We start from the raw sequence: 19786 nt of genomic DNA, 5'->3' as shown, positions 1-19786 counted from the left end.
ATTTGCCAAAATCTAACACGTTCGGGCGTTATCGATTCCGTTTTCAAATCACATGGGTTAACAATAGCCATTCTCCTTCATCCAGGAGGAGCACCGCAAACGCCGACCAGGATGTGATTACCATGCTGCTTGGTGTCAACCCACCGGCGTTCGGCGTGCAGTGGCTGTGCTCGGGCCCTACCTCTACCCTGTTGTCTAGGTGTACCCGCAATTATACAGTTTACCTATTATGAGGCTAGCCAGCTAGCAGTCGATCAGGCATAAAGTTGTCGCCACTTCTTTGTGCGAGGTGGACTACCTTGCGGCGTGTCAGGGGATATGACTGGCTCGTCTTCTTGACGAGCTGTACCAGGCTATCTTGGATTACTTCCGGCGCGGTGACGAGGAGGATGAAGTAAGCTGACTGTTCCTGCCCCAAGCTGTACGACGCAATCAGGTACACGTATGTAGGTTGAACGTGCACGTACACAGCAGCCCGCAGGTTGATCGCTTCCGTTCGCTAGATCGATTCCGACTGACATATGCACACATGAATCTGCTTGCCTGAATCTGCCTATATGATTGATAAACTACCGAAAATGCCCTCAAGTATTCAATATACTACGGAAAATCTGCAGTGGTGTTGGCAAATCTGGGCCCTCTAACCACAAAAATGAACGGTTCAAATTATCTTGATGTACCGTAAAAGGTCTCTAATTCTGCAGTGTAATAGATGGAAAACAAGTGTTCCATTTCAAAAAAAAAAATCTCCGTAATTTATCCCTTATTCTGCAGGATGTAAACCCCAACTGCGTACGTGTTTCTAGCCTTTCGTCACACGTGTCACCAGTGCCCCTTCCAAATTGACATTCGTCAAATTTACCTGTAACTTTGCAGAATAAAACAGACGCAATCCACATCACAAGTTTCCGTTATACCATATCACATCATTTCAGACGTTCTGTTCTGTTCAATCTCTACATGCTAGGATGATTACCGTTCGCGAAGAAACAAAACGCGTCGCCCCCCTCCCATCCCCTCCATTCTCCTCGCGAAGAGGGGACCGGTTAAGAAGCCTGTTCGGCCCCCAAGGGAGGTGGTGGCGGGGTGCACCTGCTCGGCTTCCTCCTCTCCCGCTCCTCCCTCGACCCGGGTTCCATCGTCGGCAGCCTCTGCTTCAGCCCTTCCCTGCTGATTTGTCGGGCGACACAACGGTCCTGTAGCCCGAGCGGCTGGCGGCTGCGGTCACGTCTGCCTAGGTCCTGGTCACGACTCTGGCTTTGTCGAAGTGGCTTCGGCCCTCCCCGCAGATATGTCATTCGGTCTACCACTCCGGCGTCCTTGCTACCGGGGCGGCAGTACCAGTGGTAGCTCCAGTGTTCCTGGCCCTTCCTGTTATGCGACCCTCTCGGCTGCGGCGCATCCCTCCACCCCTCCCCCAGATCCGGTCTTGGCGTGGCACAGGGCGGTTCCCTTCGGCCACTACATCCACCTCTGCTACTCTGGCATGGGTTGCAGTGCCTGTTCCCGAGCTACGGTGAAGGCTCCGGCACGGTGGCTTTGTGAGTTGATGGTGGTTACTTCCCCACCGGCAGCTGCCATTAGCGGCGAGCTGGTCTTGTGACATGGCAGGCGCACGAGGGCGCGCGGCGGATTCTTTGTCGGCGCTACTCCGATCCCGGTGGCCCTGGATCTGAATCTTCCAGCATCCTTGGCTTGTCGGTGCCCTCTGCCGGCGTGGCTCCGACCTCGACGATCAGATTGTTGCATTCTCTCCAGCTTCTTCGTCTCGTGGACATCCCAGCGGCTTCGATCCCAGTTGCTAAGATTTGCGTACCGCCCCGGATCCTGGATTGTCGGTGTCGTCGGCCGCTGTCGTGTTCCCCACAACGTCTCTCTTTGCCTCGCCGCCTCCTCGACCCCGTCCACCTCCATGCCTCCACCTTGAGCCAGATCCAAAGCTTGCGTTCCCGGCGGTGCCCGGTGCCACCCTCCGGTAGCAGGCACAACCCCACCCGTTCCTTCTGTGGCGGCGGGCTCAACCAGTGACCTCGCGTGGACTCAGGCCAGAGCGAAAGCTCTGCACAGCATGTCGTTGCTGGCAGCGGCAACACTCGCGGGTGTCATTCCCCTTCTTGGAGGCGTTGCCATGGCTTTGATTCATGCCCCACTACAAGCACGGGGGGAAACCCTAGATCTGGTACTTCGGATCAGATGGTGGCAGCATCACAGCATCGTTCACCTTCTTGTTGGTGCTATCTTGCTTGCTCGCAGCGTCCCCGGTGTTGCTTTTGGAGATGTTAGATGTAATGCTAGTTCGGCATGCCCCTCTAGTTTCAGGATTGGTGAATTTTGTTGTGTTGTATCCTCTGTTTGGGCCGAGCATCCTTTGTCTCTCTGCTCCGGATGTCATGTCCACGCCTTCCTGTGTTTGTGCCATGTGTTGCATTCCATTGTACTAAATTCTATTTCCTTGTATCAATGAAATCATACGCAAGCTTTGGCGTATTCGCGAAAACATCTCTACATGCTAGAATGTTCAGTCGGGGTCAGAATCTGGTGCGTAGAAGTCAAAACCAGACATGGATAGTGGGAAATCGGGACATATGTTCCATTCATTGATTTTTACCCCTACAAGTGGGAACTGACCCAACCCAACTAAGAAGCCTTTTCCATCGGTGTGGAAGGCGCAAATGCATTAACCTGACCACATTAGTGCTCCCAGCACTACCGATTGTTGGCCACGCACTACACTCATAAGACCACTATGGAACTGCTTAGTAAATCAAACGACAAAGACCCACCAAACATGTGTCGACATCGTTCCTATAAATCAAGGCCGCCATGGTGGAGGTGAGGCAAACACTCCACACAGCAAACCTGCACACACACACATGCATTGTTCTCGCTCCTCTCTCTGCCCTTCGGCGCCGGTAGCTAGCTAGCTCTTCTGTTCCGGCCAGGAAAGCAAGCGCTAGAGTATACGCACGGAAGAAGAAGAAGGAGAAGAAATAATCCCTAGGTAATTCATACAGCACGATCCATGCATGCATTTTTTTAAAACTGATCCATGCATGTATTGATGAATATCTATCTGGAGTGTGACATATACTTATCAACAATTTTAAAATTCTCTGTGTTCTTATGTATGTATGCATAGAAAGAGGATATCGAAGATTCAATGTGCAGCTGGACATGGTTGGAAAAAGGTGATTGTGCGCGATGAGCCAGGCCAAAATTAAGCACCGGTGCGCGATGTGACTCCTATAGGAGACGGTGAGCTCGCATGACTGCGACGTGATTTTATTTGACAACACGGTCGATGAACAATGATGAAAAATATATTAGTTACTGACTTTGAAATTCTCCTCGTCTTTATTTATGCATACATAGAGAACACTGAAGATTGATCTAATTCGACTAACACACATAGCTATCGGCAATGGAAGCTACGACAGTCGGGCAGCTACTTCTATTGGTATTGGTAGCTTACAGTGCACATTATGTCGTCAGTGGCAGATCCTTATATGCAAATGAGACAGATCGGCTATCGCTGCTTCAGTTCAAGGATGCAATCAGTCTGGATCCACACCAGGCCTTCATGTCCTGGAACAATAGCATCCACTTCTGTAATTGGGAAGGTGTCTTGTGCAGGGTGAAGACTCTGCCACATCGTGTCAGTTCTCTAAACCTTACAAGTCGAGGTTTGGTAGGACAGATATCTCCTTCACTTGGGAACCTATCGTTCCTGCATTCTCTAGCCCTGGTGGAAAACACACTCACCGGGGAGATTCCACCCTCCCTCGGTCACCTGCGTTGTCTCCAAACCCTCCGCTTGAGAAATAACATGCTACAAGGAAGGATACCGAGTTTTGCAAACTGCTCAAAGCTCAGGGTGCTGGATGTTTCACACAACCATCTAGTTGGCCAATTTCCTACTGAGTTGCCTCCTGTCCTTCAGGTGCTGCGTGTTGGGACTAATAACCTTACTGGCACCATCCCAGCTTCTGTTGTCAATATAACAACACTAACCACCATTAGCTGCCTGAATAATCAAATCAAAGGAAATATCCCAAGTGAGTTTGCAGATCTGCCCAGCTTGCAGTACCTGTATGCAGGTGGCAATCAACTGGCAGGCAGTTTTCCACAAGCCATCTTGAATCTTTCTACTCTCATTGACCTTGACCTTGGTCTCAACGGTTTAAGTGGAGATCTGCCACCAAATCTCTGTACCGCTCTCCACAATCTCCAGACACTTTTTTTGGGTGGCAACATCTTTCTAGGCGGGCACATTCCTAGTTCATTAAGTAATGCTTCCAATCTATACGATGTTGATTTTTCAGGTAACAACTTCACCGGGTTGGTGCCCACCACTATTGGCAAACTTACCCAGCTCTCGTCGTTGAATCTTGAAAAGAATCAACTCCAAGCACATAGCAGGGAAGAATGGGAGTTTTTGGACAGCTTAGGCAATTCCACGGACCTACAGATGTTCTCCGTTAGTCGGAATCGCCTATCGGGGCATGTACCAAATTCATTAGGTAACCTTTCGAATCAACTCCAGGAGATATACTTGGCAGAAAATCAACTATCAGGGGATTTTCCTTCCGGCATAGCAAACCTTCGCAACTTGTTTATTCTAACATTGGGGATGAATCAATTTACAGGTGTGGTTCCAGAGTGGATTGGATCTGTCAAGATTTTGCAGCAATTAGGTTTAGAAGGAAACTTCTTTACGGGGGTCATTCCGTCATCCTTGTCAAACTTGTCTCAATTGGGAGAGCTCTATCTATCCTCGAACCAGTTCATTGGTCACATACCAGCAAGCTTTGGAAACTTTTCGACGCTTCAAAATTTGGACATTTCCAACAACAATCTTCATGGTAGGGTTCCATTAGAGATCTTTAAAATCCCAACAATATTTCAGATTGATTTTTCTTTCAACAATCTAGATGGACAACTTCCTACCGACATTGGCAATGCCAAACAACTCGTACATTTGGTACTTTCATCAAACAAACTATCCGGTGATATTCCCAAAACTCTGGGTGATTGTGAAAGTTTAGAAGACATTAAGTTAGACTCAAATATTTTCGGTGGCAGTATTCCCTCTTCATTAGACCACATAACCAGCCTCAAATTTTTGAACTGTTCTAGCAATAACATAACTGGATCAATACCACTATCTCTTGGCAACCTACAACATCTTGAGAAACTAGATTTGTCATTCAACCATCTTCAAGGCGAGGTTCCAGCAAAAGGGATATTCAAGAATGCAACTGCCATTCGTATTGAGGGGAACCAGGGACTGTGTGGTGGGCCATCAGAGTTACACATGCAAGCATGCGTTGTTACGCCTTCAAATTCAAGTAGAAACAATGAATCTTTAGTGCTCAAAGTAGTTATCCCAATAACCAGTATGGTTTTACTTGCTATGGTCATATTTGGCATATTGATATGGAGAGGAAAGCACAAGAGCAAATCTATATCTGTACCACCATTTGCTACAAAATTTCCCAAGATTTCTTTTAGTGATCTAGCCAGAGCGACAGCGGGATTCTCAACGCGCAACTTAATTGGCTGCGGGAGATACAGTTCTGTATATCGAGGAAAACTAGTTGAAGATGAAATTGAGGTTGCCATAAAAGTCTTCAACTTAGAGACAAGAGGAGCACACAAGAGCTTCATTGCAGAATGTAATGTGTTGAGAAATGTGCGGCATCGTAATCTGGTCCCTATCCTAACTGCGTGCTCAAGCATTGATTCTACTGGTAATGATTTCAAGGCCCTGGTGTATGAGTTCATGCCACGAGGAGACTTACATAATCTATTATATTCAACTATAGACTATGAAGGCTCTTCAGATTTGGACCTTCTTACAATGAGTCAAAGGATGAGCATCGTGGTGGATGTAGCGGATGCAATGGAGTACCTACACCATAACAACCAAGGAACAATGGTTCATTGTGATCTGAAGCCTAGCAACATTCTATTGGATGACAATATGACAGCTCATGTTGGAGACTTTGGCTTAGTAAGATTCAAAGTTGGTTCCGCGATGTCATCTCTTGCTAACCCAAGCTCTTCTTCGGTTGGACTAATGGGAACGATCGGATATGCTGCTCCAGGTAATGGCCTTTTTTATATCTCGTGTTGCTTTAGCTTTTCTGCATATGTGTTAAAGCGAAATTAACTCCTTTTGTTATTCATTCATTCTGTAGAATACGCAGGGGGTGGTCAAGTTTCAACTGCCGCGGATGTTTACAGCTTTGGTGTCGTCCTTCTCGAAATATTCCTTCGGAGAAGGCCAACTGATGACATGTTTAAGGATGGACTGAGCATTGTGAAGTTAACAGAGATCAGCTTCCCTGATAGGGTAATGGAGATTGTCGATCCTCAGCTCGTACAAGAGTTGGAGCTTTGCCAAGAAACTCCAACAGCCTTGAAGGAAAAAGGTGTACGCTCTCTGCTATCTATGCTAAACGTTGGCCTTTCTTGCACGAAGCCTTCTCCGCATGAACGCACCAACATGCAAGAGGTGGTTGCGAACTTACATGGCATCAGAGATGCATATCTCAGAGGAAATTGAAGAAGCAGTTATGTTGGTATTAGCTACCTGAATAAGTAAGCTGTCGTATGTTTGATATTTTATTGCATTGTGTGTGTAACGACATGGATTTACAAAACCGAACCCTCTCTGTACTGCAGCAGCCGAGATATTGCGCTGAAAAACAGAGATGACTATCATTTCCGTGAACCAATATTATGAATGTCGTGTGCACTCTCTTTTGAAAAAACATGTTGTTTGGAGCCAATAGTTTTGCATGGTTACATATTTGGTAAAAATGAAGTGCTTTGACACATATGGTTACAAAACCTTAGAATCACAAGTACAAATGCAGCGTCCGAGCATTCGGCCACCATAGAAGCGCAGTTACAATTTTTTAACGGAACCAACGGAGGGTTTTGTCAAATGTAGCATAGTGACAAACATCTTACACATTACGAGACCTACTCAGTTTGTGTAGCTGCTCAGCTACCTCCGTCATCGTGGATCTTTGATCTACATCAAGGCTAAGGCATTGCACGGCCATACCTGCTAGACTATCAAGAAGCTATAAATCTTCTGCAATTGCAATTTCCTCGTCAAAAAACTCTGTCGCTTTCTTCTCTTCCTTATGCGCTTCAAGGAAACACTTTACCAAGCTATTGTTATCAGAATGTATGGCCTTCCTCCTGCTAATAAGCTCCAGGATCACAACTCCAAAACTGTAGACATCACTTTTTTCGGTGAGTAGGCCTTGTTGTAGATATACTGGATCCATATAATTCACGTCACCGATGGTTGATGCAGTGTGTTGTTTATCTATTGCAAGCAACCTAGATATGCCAAAGTCTAAAATTTTGGGTGCAAAGTTCTCATCCAAGAGTATATTTGCTGGTTTGACATCACCGTGCAGAATTCTAGTGTTTGCTTGTGAGTGCATATAGGCTAGACCATCCGCTGACTGTGCAGCAATACTTAAACGTGAATCCAGGTTGAGAGCCACCTTGTTATTGTTGTTGTGAAGAATGTCATGGAGTCTACCTTGGGAGATAAACTCGTAGACCAGCAGGGGGGCTTGAACTTCAAGGCAACAACCAATGAGCCTAACAATGTTCTTGTGGATGACTTGAGATTGGATGATGACTTCGTTTGCAACTTGTTTATTCTCTCGCACGCTACCATTAATTGGCTTCTTTATTGCAACTTCTTTATTATTAAGAAGACCCCTGTAAACTTCACCAAATCCACCTTTTCCAATTATGTTGCTATTCTTTAAAATTGGCTCGAGCTCCCCCTTTTTGAAAATTTTAATGCCTGTTGCCTTCTCTATTAGAGGGCCGCCATTATTTTTGTAGAATTCCTTCATCTTCTTCTTCTCTTGCACGGGTAGGTTTCCCACCACCTATTCTTGTCATTTCCTTGCACCGATAAGGTGATAATTTCGTTGGGGCCGTTGTCAGGCGGGAAGGGGGCCATGCAGCAGCTCTGCGAGGCCACGCACGACCCGTTCGTCCCGGCCGGCCTATCCAGGTAGTTGCTCTTTGGTACACTGCAAGGGAACCCGTCCGCCGCCGCCGCCGAGAAGTAAGGTTCGTAACTCAAACGAGCGTCAACTACCCAGCCGACGCCCTGGAGAACATTACGCTTGGATGACACAGCGAACGGCGTTCTAGAGAAATCCATACGCAGAAGACCTCGACTGATATGCCGAACGGGAAGGGGATGCTGATGTTGCCGCACTTGTCGCGGCAATCCGGGCGCTGCCCTTTGGCCGCGGCGGCAAGGATGACTACAAGGAGGACTGGAAGCAGCATCCGGAAAAGGAATTGGGAGCTGGACGTGGCCATGGTGTGCTATCGCTTATGATGAGGTGCTGCATTCTCCCTTGTTGAACATATAAAGCCTCCTAGAGTACCCGCTAAACCAGCGCCATCGTGGTTTTAAACCGATCCTGCTCGCACAATATGCATCGGTGTCCACTGTCGATGTACCTTCCATCGCTGTGGTGAAAATCTGGGCGTTCGTTTTTGCGTACGCTGCGTAATCAGGCCAGAGTTGATGACAGATGGGCCAGCCTCGCAGCCACACGGTGTGTGCACGCCTGTGTTTCGATAGAAAAAAGCAGCGGCGATAGAACGTGGGTTGGCAGGAGCGATCGTGGGTTCGCAGGGCATTTTTTACCGTTCTTCTTGCACCCAGCGGCAGCCCTTCCGCTTCAGCCGCGCCGGGCCCATCTGTCGGTCTCGTGGGTGGGCGTCGTTTTTTGTCCTGCTTGCTCCTCTTTTCCCCCCAATTCGCTGCCTCCTCTTTCCCCGGTCTCCCCCAATCCCCGCCTCCTCAATCCGTTGCCTCTCCCCCAAGCAGCCGCCTCTCCCCTAGGCCGCCGCCCTCCCTCCTTCTCCCCCGTCTTCGGCCCCGCCCTCGCCAACTCCCGACGCTCCGCCGAGTGGAGAACCAGGAAGGAGGAGGGACGTGAAGTGGAGAAGAGGGGGTGCGATGGAGAAGGAGCCAAGCCCGCAGGAGAGCACGGAGCGCCGGCGCGCCCTGCCAGCCGCGGTTGCTCGTGGAGCTCCGGCATGTGCTGCACCATGGAGGCGCTCGTGGAGGTGCTCTCACCTTCGGAATCACCTCGATCCGCGTCTGGAACCATCCTGCTCGTCTCCAACTTTTCCAGCTCACCGATGAGGACCTCGTCTCGGCCTCCTACCAGCCCCATCCGTTGGAGCACGACGCTGCCTTCTGCCTCCCCATGCGAGATCCTTGTTCTGATTCCTTCCTCTCTTGATTAATTTCATTCTATTTCATTTCTAGGGTTTGATGTCGAGGAGGTTCCTACACCAATGGTGACAGCGGGCTCTGCTACAGGTATGCTTATCCTCTCCACCACTCTTTTCCATCTCTCTCCTAATGATTCATTTTTTTGTGCTCATGGAGTGCTTGATGAATTGCTTGCAGGAAGCAGGGTCTAATGATGTACAATTTTGCAGCTGCTGGTTTAATTGTTCAAATGGGATCTTCCGTAGGGGCGTGTCCTCAATTCCATTACCTTTCTAGATTATTGTTTCGTGGTTGATGCAATACTCAGTTTGGTGGTTTCCTTTTGTTTTTGCTGCAGAGAGTGGAAGTTTTAGAATGGTGCGGACAGGTTGAGAGCAATAGATGTTTTTTAAGACCTAGGTGAGAACTCCAGGTTCTGTGAATTTTTCCTTCACATTACTGCATTATTTTCATACTTCAAGGAAATATAAATGATATGGTTTTTCTCTCCCAGATTGTTACTACCGAGAATGGAATTCAAGAAGAGATACTTTTGGTCTTATCTTACTACCTCTCGTATCTGATAGATAACACAAAGTTATCAGTTTAGTTGGAAAAAGAAAAAGTCCAGATCTATTGTGAGGATATGATCGGCATACTTACCCCCGGATGATGCCCCATTTCTTCAGAATTTGAGGCTGTTCTTGATATGCCAGGTAGGTCCGGCTATCGAGTCAATAATTATATTTTGTAGTGTGTGATGATACATTAATAATCACACTTGAATGTGTTACCTAAACCTGCCTTGCTTTTATATTTCATCCTTCTTTGAACCATCCGATGACTTGTGCACTACAGATGATAAGTGTGAGGTGTACAGAAACCTGCACCTTGTATTCCTGTCTTGCTTTTGTATTATATCCCCCTTTGAACCATCCGACGACTTGTGCACTACAAATGAGAAGTGTGAGGTGTACAGAGACCTGCACTTCATATTTCTTACATTCCTGTTTTATTTAATGTTTGAGCCTCTTTATATTGCTTACATCTGTGATTTATCTAATCTCCGAGCAAGTGTGACTGTGTATAATTGAGTTAATAAGCCCAGTTGTTTGAAGAAGCAATTTGCATTCCAGATTTTAGGATTGTACTAATTCTTCTATCCATTTTGATTTGCCCCTGCCATTGTAGAACTATGAGTGGGTTGACTCTTCTTAATGTGTATTTTATACAACGAGCAACTACCTTGCGCCGTCTTCTAGCCGCCAACAATCCCATGACCCTGCATCAGGTCAGAAAAAATATTCAATAATTATTTCTTATGCAGGGTCATTGGATTGTTGGCTTCAGACATACTGTACTGTTGGGCTTCAAGCATACTTCAGTTCTAAACTTATTCCCTTTTCCCTTCATTTTTCTAAGACTGTACTGTTGGGCATTAAGTAGGAGTAGGTACTTATACTAAGGAGCAGATATGTATGACATGTTAATTTCACTTATTTATGGAATGAATATCTCACTTCATTTATATTAGTCCTTGACGTCTGTGTTCTTTATTGTGCAAAATTGTTCCTTTCTGGGTAGATGAAAGTGCAGATTCCACCAAAGGAAGATTTAGTAGGCTTTCTGTTACATGTTGCTAAAAGTAAATGAATCGAATTCTTTCTGTTTTGGTTCAGGACACTTTGATTTTTGGAGGACAAAGGTTAGACAAGGATGAGAATGGGATACCAGATTACAGCGATGGAGGCTCGGACATGGATCTGCTCATGCTTTCAGCGGGAATACTGGATGTTCTCGAAGCTTTGCCATACACACGTGCTACTTTTGGCACTTGCGTGGGCTCCAGTTTGTGTCAATGCAATTTGCATCTGTCAGCGGATTTGTTAGAATAAACCTTGCTTGTTAAGTTTCAGTTAGTTCAGAGATTCAGTTAGTTCAGATAGCTCAGGTGTTTGTTTCTTCAGTTTCGTCAGTTAGCGTTGCCGCGGGAATAGCTCGTCTGGCAGCGATCGAGTCCGAGTCCTGCGCCCTCTAATCTGTTCGTGGGATGGCACGAACGTTGTGGAGAGGAGTGGCGCACAGTCCGGAGGCCACGAGCCCCGTTTCTTTCATTGTAATCTCGCATAAAAGGTGGATCAGTAAAGCAGAAAACTGCGGCAAGTTTGCGCAGGCAAAACCCTCGTCTTCCACCTCGGTTTAGCTAGTTCGTCGTCTCAACTCCGACAATTGGCATCAGAGCCGGTTCCTGACCTTGGGAATGGCAGGCCCTGACGATTTCGGTGGTAGCAAGTCGCCGGCCACTCCACGGGCACGGGTCTCCGACGGCAACGAGCTTGCTGTGGCAGAGAGACCCACGGCGCGGATGGCGCGCGACATCGGCGGCGCGGCATGGCCGCAGCTGACCCGAACCAACTACACCGACTGGGCCGTTCTCATGCGGGTCATGATGGAGGGCCGCTACCTCTGGGACGCCGTGCAGACGGGCACGGCGGAGCGCAGCGACAACCGGCTGGCGCTCGAAGCAATCCTACGCGGGGTGCCAGCGGAGATGGCGCCCACCCTCGCCGGCAAGGCCACGGCGAAGGAGGCGTGGGACACTGTCAAGACGATGCGTCTAGGTGTGGCGCGCGTCCGCGAGGCTAAGCTCGCGACCATCTCCAAGCAATACAACGACATCCGCTTCGCCGACGGCGAGACCGTCGATGATTTCGCCATGAGGATCTCAAACATGGTGGCCCAGATGGCACAGCTCGGAGAAACTGTGCCCGAGAAGCGGGTTGTGCGCAAGTTTCTCTCCGTCGTCCCCAAGAGGTACTCTCAAATCGCACTCTCAATTGAAACTCTCGTCGATTTGGACAATTTATGGGTGGAGGAGCTCACCGGGCGGCTCAAGGCCGCTGAGGAGAGATATGATCTCGAGCAGGCTGAGACCGGCGTCGGCCGGCTCCTGATGACGGAGGAAGAGTGGGCTGCACGCCTCAAGGGGCGGTGCGGCTCAAGCAGCAACGCGCCGCGAGGCGACGGTCGGCGTGGCAGAGGCCGTGGACGTGGCCGCGGCGGACGCGGCAACGGAAAAGACGACGACAAGTGCAGATACTGTGGCATCCCCGGCCATTGGGCTCGGGACTGTCGCAAGAAGAAGCGACAGGAGGCTGCGAACCTCACTCAGGCAGAAGGCGCAGAAGATGAGGATCCAACCTTCCTCATGGCGCAGGTGTGCACCATCACCAACGACGGCGAGCGCGTCGACGAGTACGTCGAGCTCGTTGAAGAGCACGCCGAGGTTCACCTCGGGCGCACGGAGGAGGAGTACGACTCCAAGTGGTACTTGGACACCGGCGCCTCGAACCACATGTCGGGCAGCGCGGCGTGCTTCCACGAGCTCGACCGCCGCGTCGCTGGCACAGTGAAGTTCGGCGACGGTTCAGTTGTGGCGATTCAGGGGCGCGGGTCTGTCCTCTTCACCGACAGCAATGGAGGCCACCGCGTCCTCACCGGAGTCTACTTCATTCCCCGTCTGCGCAGCTCCATCATCAGCGTCGGGAAGCTGGACGAGAGCGGTTGCAGGACGGAGATCGCCGACGGCATCTTCACACTGAGTGATCGACGCAGCACCGTGTTTGCACGCGCGTCCAGAGCTCGCAATCGCCTCTACCCATACGACATGCAGCTAGCCAGGCCGGTGTGCTTGGCGACGCGTGCGACCACTGACGAGGCGTGGCGGTGGCATGCAAGGTACGGGCACATGAACTTCAACTCCCTCCAGATGCTGGCTCGACAGGGCATGGTGCGCGGGATGCCGGCGGTCGAGCACGTTGATCAGCTCTGCGACAGCTGCCTGGCAGGCAAGCAGCGCCGTGCGTCGTTCCCAGACGCGGCGAACTATCGAGCTGAGCATGCACTGGAGCTTGTACACCGCGATTTGTGTGGCCCTATCTCTCCGGCGACTCCTTCTGGCCGTCGTTATTTCCTGCTCCTCGTTGATGATATGTCCAGGTTCATGTGGCTGACACTACTAAGCAGCAAGGACGCGGCGCCGGATGCGATCCGTCGCTTCCAAGAGCGCGTCGAGGTCGAGTCTGGGCGCAAGCTCCGTGCGCTGCGCACTGATCGCGGCGGGGAGTTCACCTCCGTCGAGTTCGGCGAGTACTGCGCCGATCGAGGCGTGCAGCGGCAGCTCACCGCCCCATACTCACCCCAGCAGAACGGGATGGTCGAGCGGCGCAACTAGACGGTGGTGTCAATGGCGCGGAGCATGATGAAGGCGACGGCGATGCCCGCCAAGTTCTAGGGGGAAGCGGTGACCACGGCCGTTTTCCTCCTCAACCGCGCGCCCACGAAGAGCGTGCGCGGCATGACTCCCTACGAGGCCTGGCATGGGACGCGTCCTGCGGTGCACTTCCTCCGCACCTTTGGGTGCGTGGCACATGTCAAGAACGTGCGCCCGCACCTGAAGAAGCTCGACGACAGATCGACGCCGGTGGTGTTCATCGGTTACGAGGAAGGCGGCAAGGCGTATCGCGTCTTCGATCCGGTGGGTGGGCGCGTCCATGTGACGCGCGACGCCGTCTTCGACGAGGGAGCACACTGGAACTGGGATGCGGAGGAGCGTGCGGCAGGCGCCAACGCATTCACCATCGACTACGAGGTGCGTCGTGTACCTGCAATGGCGGGGAGGATCGTGCCTAACACACCGCCACGCCAGTTCTCTGGTGCGGCCGGAGCGACGCCCGAGCCAGAGAGTGCAGCCGTATCGACGGCGGGCGGCGCGTCAGAAGTAGCGGCGGCAACGTCCCCAACACGCACCGCGCCCGCGACGCCCAGCTCAGCGGCGGCGGCAGCATCTCCAACACATACCGAGCCCGCAACGCCCAGCTCAGCAACAACTTCAGCATCTCCGGCGAGCAATCCACGGATCGCCTACGTCACACCACCAACTCCATGCTCGAAGATGCATGATGCAGCCGTGGACGCCCACGGTCCTCTTCGCTTCCGGCGTGTGTCGGACCTGTTCGACACAGACTTGGATGAGGAGGAGGAGCTGCTGCTCACCTCTGCAGAGGAGCCGTCCTCGTTCTCTGAAGCAGAGCACGAGCCGAGCTGGAGAAAGGCCATGATTGAAGAAATAGGCTCGATTGAGGAGAATCAAACCTGGGAGCTCACTGATCTTCCCCCAGGTCACACTTCCATTGGACTGAAATGGGTGTTTAAGGTCAAGCGCGACGAGGACGGCGTGGTGACCAAGTACAAAGCGCGGTTGGTGGCAAAAGAGGTTTCGTCCAGCAGGAAGGCATTGACTTCGACGAGGTATTCGCGCCGGTTGCTCGCATGGACTCGGTGCGTCTGATGCTCGCACTCGCCGCGCAGGAAGGCTGGCACGTCCATCACATGGATGTGAAGTCTGCCTTCCTCAACGGCGACTTGGCGGAGGAGGTGTACGTCCGGCAACCACCGGGCTTTGTCGTTGCAGGAGAGGAGCACAAGGTGCTGAAATTGAGGAAGGCACTCTATGGCCTACGACAAGCACCGCGGGCTTGGAATGCCAAGCTGGACGCCACGCTCGCTGCACTGGGCTTTGTCAGGAGCGGCTCAGAGCACGCGGTCTACGTCCGGCGCGGGCTCTTGGTGGGCGTGTACGTCGACGACCTCCTCATCACCGGATCAAGCGACGACGACATCCGCAGCTTCAAGGGGGAGATGATGGCCAAGTTTCGCATGAGCGACCTGGGCCTACTCACCTACTACCTCGGCATCGAGGTGCACCAGAGCGCGCACGGGGTCACACTCGGCCAAGCTGCGTACGCGCGCAAGATTCTGGAGAAGGCAGACATGCTGGACTGCAACCCCTGCCACGCGCCTATGGAGCCTAGGCTCAAACTGAGCAAGAATAGCGAGGCTCCACCGACGGACGCCAGCGACTACAGAAGCATCGTCGGCAGCCTCAGGTATCTGGTTCACACTCGACCAGACATCTCGTTTGCCGTCGGGTATGTGAGCAGGTTCATGGAAGCAGCAACGACGGAGCACCTCACGGCGGTCAAGCACATCCTACGCTACATCGCCGGCACGATCGACTACGGCTGCAGCTACCGAAGGAGCGGCAGCCCTGTTCTGTCCGGGTACAGCGACAACGATCTGGGAGGCGATCCAGACACACGCAAGAGCACCACTGGTCTCCTCTGGTACCTCGGTGACAGTCCGGTCTCATGGCAATCCCTGAAGCAGAAAGTGGTGGCGCTTTCATCCTGTGAGGCCGAGTACATGGCCGCCACGGCGGCGGCGTGCTATGGTGTGTGGCTCACTCGTCTTGTGAAGGATCTGATAGGGAGAGAAGCTGGTGTGCCCACTCTGAAGATGGACAACAAATCTGCAATCGCCCTCGCCAAGAACCCTGTCCATCATGATCGCAGTAAGCACATAGACTTGCGATTTCATTTCATCAGGGACTGTGTGGACGAGAAGAAGATCGCGGTGGACTACATCGGCACTGCTCTTCAGCTCGCAGACATCTTGACAAAGCCGTTGGGCAAGATCAAGTTTCAGGAGCTGAGGAGCAAGATTGGAATCGTCAAAATAAGGTAGGAACAGCAAGGCTTAGGAGGAGATTGTTAGAATAAACCTTGCTTGTTCAGTTTCAGTTAGTTCAGAGATTCAGTTAGTTCAGATAGCTCAGGTGTTTGTTTCTTCAGTTTCGTCAGTTAGCGTTGCCGCAGGAATAGCTCGTCTGGCAGCGATCGAGTCCGAGTCCTGCGCCCTCTAATCTGTTCGTGGGATGGCACGAACGTTGTGGAGAGGAGTGGCGCACAGTCCGGAGGCCACGAGCCCCGTTTCTTTCATTGTAATCTCGCATAAAAGGTGGATCAGTAAAGCAGAAAACTGCGGCAAGTTTGCGCAGGCAAAACCCTCGTCTTCCACCTCGGTTTAGCTAGTTCGTCGTCTCAACTCCGACAGGATTATGGCGATCAGGCTTGGTTATTGGCCTATAGGTATGTTTGTGTATGGATGTCACAAAATTGTTATGCAGAAAATAAGAGTAGTACATCTCAGAGATACAAGTGATCTTGTTCAGTTTAGTCAGAGCACATGCAAACAAGTAGTTCCCTGGGGTGGAGGCCTTCCACTTGCTTTTGCTAGCTGTATGAAATAGACTGGACCTGAACCTAACTACGATTGGATGTCTAAGCTGAATTGTTGCATCCGTAGACATGGAATTATGGATCAATTTTAGCTCTCAAGAACTACATACTTATGGTCCTATGTAATCCCAATTTATTCAGGCAAGCATCCCAAAAGTTCACTAATGAACAAAGCAACATCACACAGAATCTAAGTTTTAGGTCAGGTTACTGCAATGTATTTTTAAAGATGTACATTAGAGAAATTAGACAACAATCCAATTATATTTACTAATCAATCTTTGCCCTTCTCTCTATCTAATTTTAACATTGCACAATGATTTATTCCCTGTTTGTAGCTTACACTGAAATCTAAGCTCGTGTGCATGTATGTATTATGAACCAGCCCTGTCCATTGCCTTACTGGATACATAAGTCTCTCCATTGCTGTTGTCGGATGTGTTTACATTTGCTGCTATTTTCTGTCTTGGTTAGGAACCAGGTGCTATAATGCACCAATGCTGCTTTCTGATGATGACGGCAATGCCAAACGCACCATCACCTGAGGTAGCTCATGTCTGTATCTCATTTACTTATCATGATATGTACCTGGAAGTTATTCATATTGGTTTCTTAGGATCGCCTTCAAGAGCATGCTGAAGAATCACAACAAAAACTCCCCCAGTGATAGTGCCACTCCATGAGACATCCATATCAAACTGAAACTCAATTTCCTCGCATTAGCCAAAGCATGCCATCACATATTCTTTGCTGTTGTTTTGGAACTATTTCAGTATGGGTGAGTTCCTTTTTTAAGTGTACTCTATATGTTGGTGACTTATTTCTTAAATTGATTGTTCTTTTACAAAATTGAGCAAAAAGAAAAGAACAAAGAAAAATTGTTTAGCTAGATAGGCAAAGCCGCTGATGTTTACTTGTTGTTTGTTGTAGACCCTTGATGGGCCATGCTTTTCTCTGCTTTTTGCGTTCCTGGGCTGTAAGAAATCTTGCGGATGTGCTCTCTATTTTCCTGTTACTTTCTCCCCCACTCACATTTAAATTTGCTAATATATTAGTTATCAAACATGACGTATACATATCCAAGGATGAAGAGAAGAAGAAGAATTGGGATTGTCAATTGTGTATTTGCAATTGTACAGATCCGAGGTGCTATACTTATCTGCATTTAAATTTGCTTTTTCTTGGAACTATTGGCATGTAGAGGAGGCTGTGTTTTATTTGGTGGTCCGTTAGGCACATAAGTAACTGATTTTGCCTTTTTCACAAAACAAGCTGAGCTTCTGGTGTATATGGGCCCAGCTCCATGTTTTCATTGCCAAAAAAAAATCAAGTGCAATGTTAAATGTGCTGGTTCACATGCCAATTGGTCCTGTTCTTGAGGCCTTAAACTTACTATCCTATCTGAATATTCCTTTTATGACAATTCATAGGTCTATGCGATTGGCGGGGATGGAACCATGAGAGGAGCAGTGGCGATATTCAAAGAGTTTAAACGGCATGGTTTGAGGATATCCATTACATGGATCCCAAAAACTGTGGACATTGGCATCATAGACAGGTCGTTTGTGTTTCAAACTGCAGTGGAGATTACTCAGCATGCGATCAACCGGCACATGTGGAGGCTGTGAGCGCTGTGAATGGCATTGGTTTTGTCAAACTTACGGGAAGGAGCACATGACACATTACTCTTCATGCCACCCTGAGCAGCCGAGATGTTGACTTCTGTGAATCTTGAGATTGATTTCCACGTTGAAGGGAAGGGAAGCCTGTTTGAGTTCCTGTATGGAAGGATAAAGAAGAAAGGGCATATGTTGTGGTCGTTGTTGCTGAATGCGCTGATCAGGAGTTAATACCCCGGACTGATGACCCAACAGAGTTAACTTAATCTAAACCTCCCCTGTTTCCGCTATATATCCCTATTTTTCTGAACTTAACAACCGAACATCATTATATATTAGATCAGCACACAAGTGAACTGGAAATCATTTTATTCAGATTGTTGGTACCCTCAGTGTAAAATTATTCCTTATTGGTTGGGGATTTGGAGACGTAGTATCTGGTTGATGAAGGATTTTTTTTTCTCCTAAGCTCCACACATTCTCTTCCATCTAACACAACCGGCACGGTCAAGTGGTGTAGCAGTTGACGGTCGACAGCTAAAATCAAGGCACCGCCTTAATTTAGGCGGAAAGACCACAGCTCTTCCATCTACACCAGGTTTGTTTGTTTCAGCCCTATCATGTTTAGTCATATAGTTGTCGACAAAGCCTGACATGATTCTGTTACAACACAGAAGGATTGGGAAAATATTAAATTTGGTGTTGAAGACGGTGTTGATTTCTATGATGTTTCGTTCGTGAAGGATGCCAATGTTATTCATGAACTCAAGGACTTCTGGAAAAGTAATGCTTCTGTCATCTATGGAAGTCTTGGAAATCTATAATGGGAGCTTACTCAATATTTAATTTGTTATTTTAATATCCAGGTGCTAATGCGGATATACATTTCATTCTTGAAATCGAGAGGGCTGATTCAACTCCAAACCTGTGGTCAATTATTGCTGCTTCGGATGGGGTAAGGCCCTTAACATTGCCTGTACTGTTAGTTCATTCATGTTAAATCAAGTAGCAACTCCTTCCCACATGGAAATTACCTTAGGTCGCCTGTTTCATGAGAACTATGGTCAAGAAATGATTTATTAAGGAGCTTTGGTTGTAACTGAAATTCACTGCAAAACTGCATATGGAAACATACAATATTTTTCTCTCTCTTAACTCACCTCAAAGTAAAGGACTTCTGGAGATAAAATTATTGATTGGTAGGGCCTCGGTTTATTAACTATTATATATTTTTAGAAGCTGAAAGCCAAATCATATGTTGTTTCTTCTTTGGGATGAAACAGATCATACGTGTGGCGTCGACTAAGACCGTAGTCTGATCATACAAGGCCTTATTGATTGTTGATTCTACTTCCATAGTCTGATATATTCGAGGGGCAGCCAAGATCAGGCAAGAGGACGATGTTTTGGTTGTTTCGACAGAAATTCTACTGGCTGAAGCTCAAAGACCGAAGCCCCTATCCCAGTGTTGAAAACTTCAATCAACCCGTAGCTAAAGCTAGAATCAAGTAGAGGAGTGGCTACTCTGAAAACTCTTGTTCTGATCACTTCCAGGTAATTGTCTAGGATTCGTATCGTCCCTTTCCAGCTATGACGGATGGTATACTGCATACTAATGAGGATAGATGATTTATGTTGATGAACTATTTTAGATAGTGACACCAAAGTGTTATTCTATGGATAGCCTTCAGATGTTCTTTTGCATTTTTCCTGTGCAAAGATATATATTAACGAACAAACAGTGC

At 49.0% G+C, this 19786-nt stretch overlaps 2 protein-coding genes and 1 long non-coding RNA gene across 4 annotated transcripts; 2 read left to right on the top strand and 1 right to left on the bottom strand.

The window, feature by feature from the left end:
- Nucleotides 1–2853: 2853 nt before the first annotated feature.
- Nucleotides 2854–6794, top strand: LOC125516782 (probable LRR receptor-like serine/threonine-protein kinase At3g47570). Of its 2 annotated transcripts, none has more exons than XM_048682096.1 (4): nucleotides 2854–3001; nucleotides 3140–3255; nucleotides 3373–6107; nucleotides 6201–6794. In XM_048682096.1, exons 3-4 carry the CDS (start codon nucleotides 3422–3424, stop codon nucleotides 6566–6568), a joined length of 3054 nt encoding a protein of 1017 aa, XP_048538053.1. In that variant the 5' UTR covers nucleotides 2854–3001; nucleotides 3140–3255; nucleotides 3373–3421; the 3' UTR covers nucleotides 6569–6794. The 2 variants fall into 2 exon arrangements, with proteins under 2 accessions (XP_048538053.1, XP_048538054.1); XM_048682097.1 differs by having other exon boundaries at nucleotides 3140–4520; nucleotides 4647–6107.
- A 231-nt stretch (nucleotides 6795–7025) lies between these two features.
- On the bottom strand, nucleotides 7026–8373 carry LOC125513732 (wall-associated receptor kinase 2-like). The gene is made up of 3 exons (XM_048678909.1): nucleotides 8212–8373; nucleotides 8075–8155; nucleotides 7026–7928 (listed from the first exon to the last, which is right to left on the bottom strand). Exons 1-3 carry the CDS (start codon nucleotides 8371–8373, stop codon nucleotides 7095–7097), a joined length of 1077 nt encoding a protein of 358 aa, XP_048534866.1. The 3' UTR covers nucleotides 7026–7094.
- Nucleotides 8374–8774: 401 nt separating this feature from the next.
- On the top strand, nucleotides 8775–11462 carry LOC125516298. Its single transcript, XR_007287338.1, has 4 exons — nucleotides 8775–9391; nucleotides 9482–9703; nucleotides 9798–9999; nucleotides 10963–11462. It is a non-coding gene; the product is annotated as an uncharacterized LOC125516298 (long non-coding RNA).
- The last annotated feature ends 8324 nt before the right edge of the window (nucleotides 11463–19786 follow it).

Source organism: Triticum urartu, chromosome 6 (genome assembly GCF_003073215.2).
Source record: "Triticum urartu cultivar G1812 chromosome 6, Tu2.1, whole genome shotgun sequence".
In the NCBI taxonomy this organism is placed as follows: Eukaryota; Viridiplantae; Streptophyta; class Magnoliopsida; order Poales; family Poaceae; genus Triticum; species Triticum urartu.
The sequence above is the reverse complement of the archived record's forward strand: the minus strand, read 5'-3'. Positions and strand labels throughout refer to the sequence as shown.